At 43.7% G+C, this 929-nt stretch overlaps 1 protein-coding gene across 1 annotated transcript in view; it reads right to left on the bottom strand.

Moving 5' to 3' along the window:
* LOC112138500 (potassium/sodium hyperpolarization-activated cyclic nucleotide-gated channel 3) overlaps window positions 1–656 on the bottom strand; it is a gene marked incomplete at its 5' end in the record, with an annotated part of 3,998 nt that extends 3,342 nt beyond the window's left edge. The window contains 3 exon segments of the mRNA XM_024261049.2: window positions 1–89; window positions 194–434; window positions 510–656. Coding sequence (XP_024116817.1) covers window positions 1–89; window positions 194–434; window positions 510–656 — 477 coding nt within the window.
* Window positions 657–929: the final 273 nt, after the last annotated feature.

The raw sequence follows: 929 nt of genomic DNA, 5'->3' as shown, positions 1-929 counted from the left end.
GAAACTGTCCACACTGAGAGAGTACAGCCGGCAGTACGTGTCCGCGCGGACGCTGGCTGTTCTCCGTCCACGAGTCAGCAAACAGATCTCTGATGTCAGGAGGAGAAACAAACGCAGAGGGAGACTGATTTACTAAGATTGATAAAAGAAAAAAAAAAGCATCCATTGAGCATCTGTTCTTTGTTTAACTTACCTCCAAAGTAAGATCCATCACTCAGCTTGGTCTCTTTGTTTCCACGGGTCAGCACACTAACTCGTCCATGCTGGATGAAATACATTTTACGTCCAACAGTGCCTTCGCGTATGATAAAGTCCGCCGGCTGAAACACCTCGAAGCGGAGCTTGGTCAGGACAGCAGTCACAAAGTTGGGGTCGGCGTTGGCAAACAGTGGCATGTTGGCCACCAGGCTTCGGCAGTTAAAGCTGACAATCTCCTAGAAGGAAATGAGAGCAGATTGAGAGTCGAACAGAGAAAGATCTGCTGCGTGGAGCCAGCAAGTGCTCCTTACCTCTTTCAGTGGTTCGCTAAGCTCTCCCAGGATGTTCTCCTCATCGAACATTTTTCCTTGGAAGCGGTGCTCATAATACTCATGGATCTTTTGGCGCATATCCGCAGGAAGCTTGTGGAAAGACATGTACTGCTCCACCTGCTTATACTGCAAAGACATGAGCACAAATGTCAGATAACACACCTGAAACAGCACGTACAATCATTTCAATGAGTTATTAGATCTTGTTTTCATTTTTAAATATATTTGCCAACTTCTGTAAGACAAGCTACAAAACAGATTTATAAGAAATGCACAACTTTAAAACTTTGAAAATGTATCTGAAAACAGCCAGAACACTTGCTGACTATGACTTTAAACAGAAGCTTCCCAGTACTAAGGATCTATTTGGAACAAGTATCCATTTCAAAAATAAAATGT

The sequence above is a fragment of the Oryzias melastigma genome, linkage group LG16 (genome assembly GCF_002922805.2).
Source record: "Oryzias melastigma strain HK-1 linkage group LG16, ASM292280v2, whole genome shotgun sequence".
NCBI lineage: Eukaryota > Metazoa > Chordata > Actinopteri > Beloniformes > Adrianichthyidae > Oryzias > Oryzias melastigma.
Note: the sequence above shows the minus strand (reverse complement) of the source record. Positions and strands in the feature narration are given on the sequence as shown.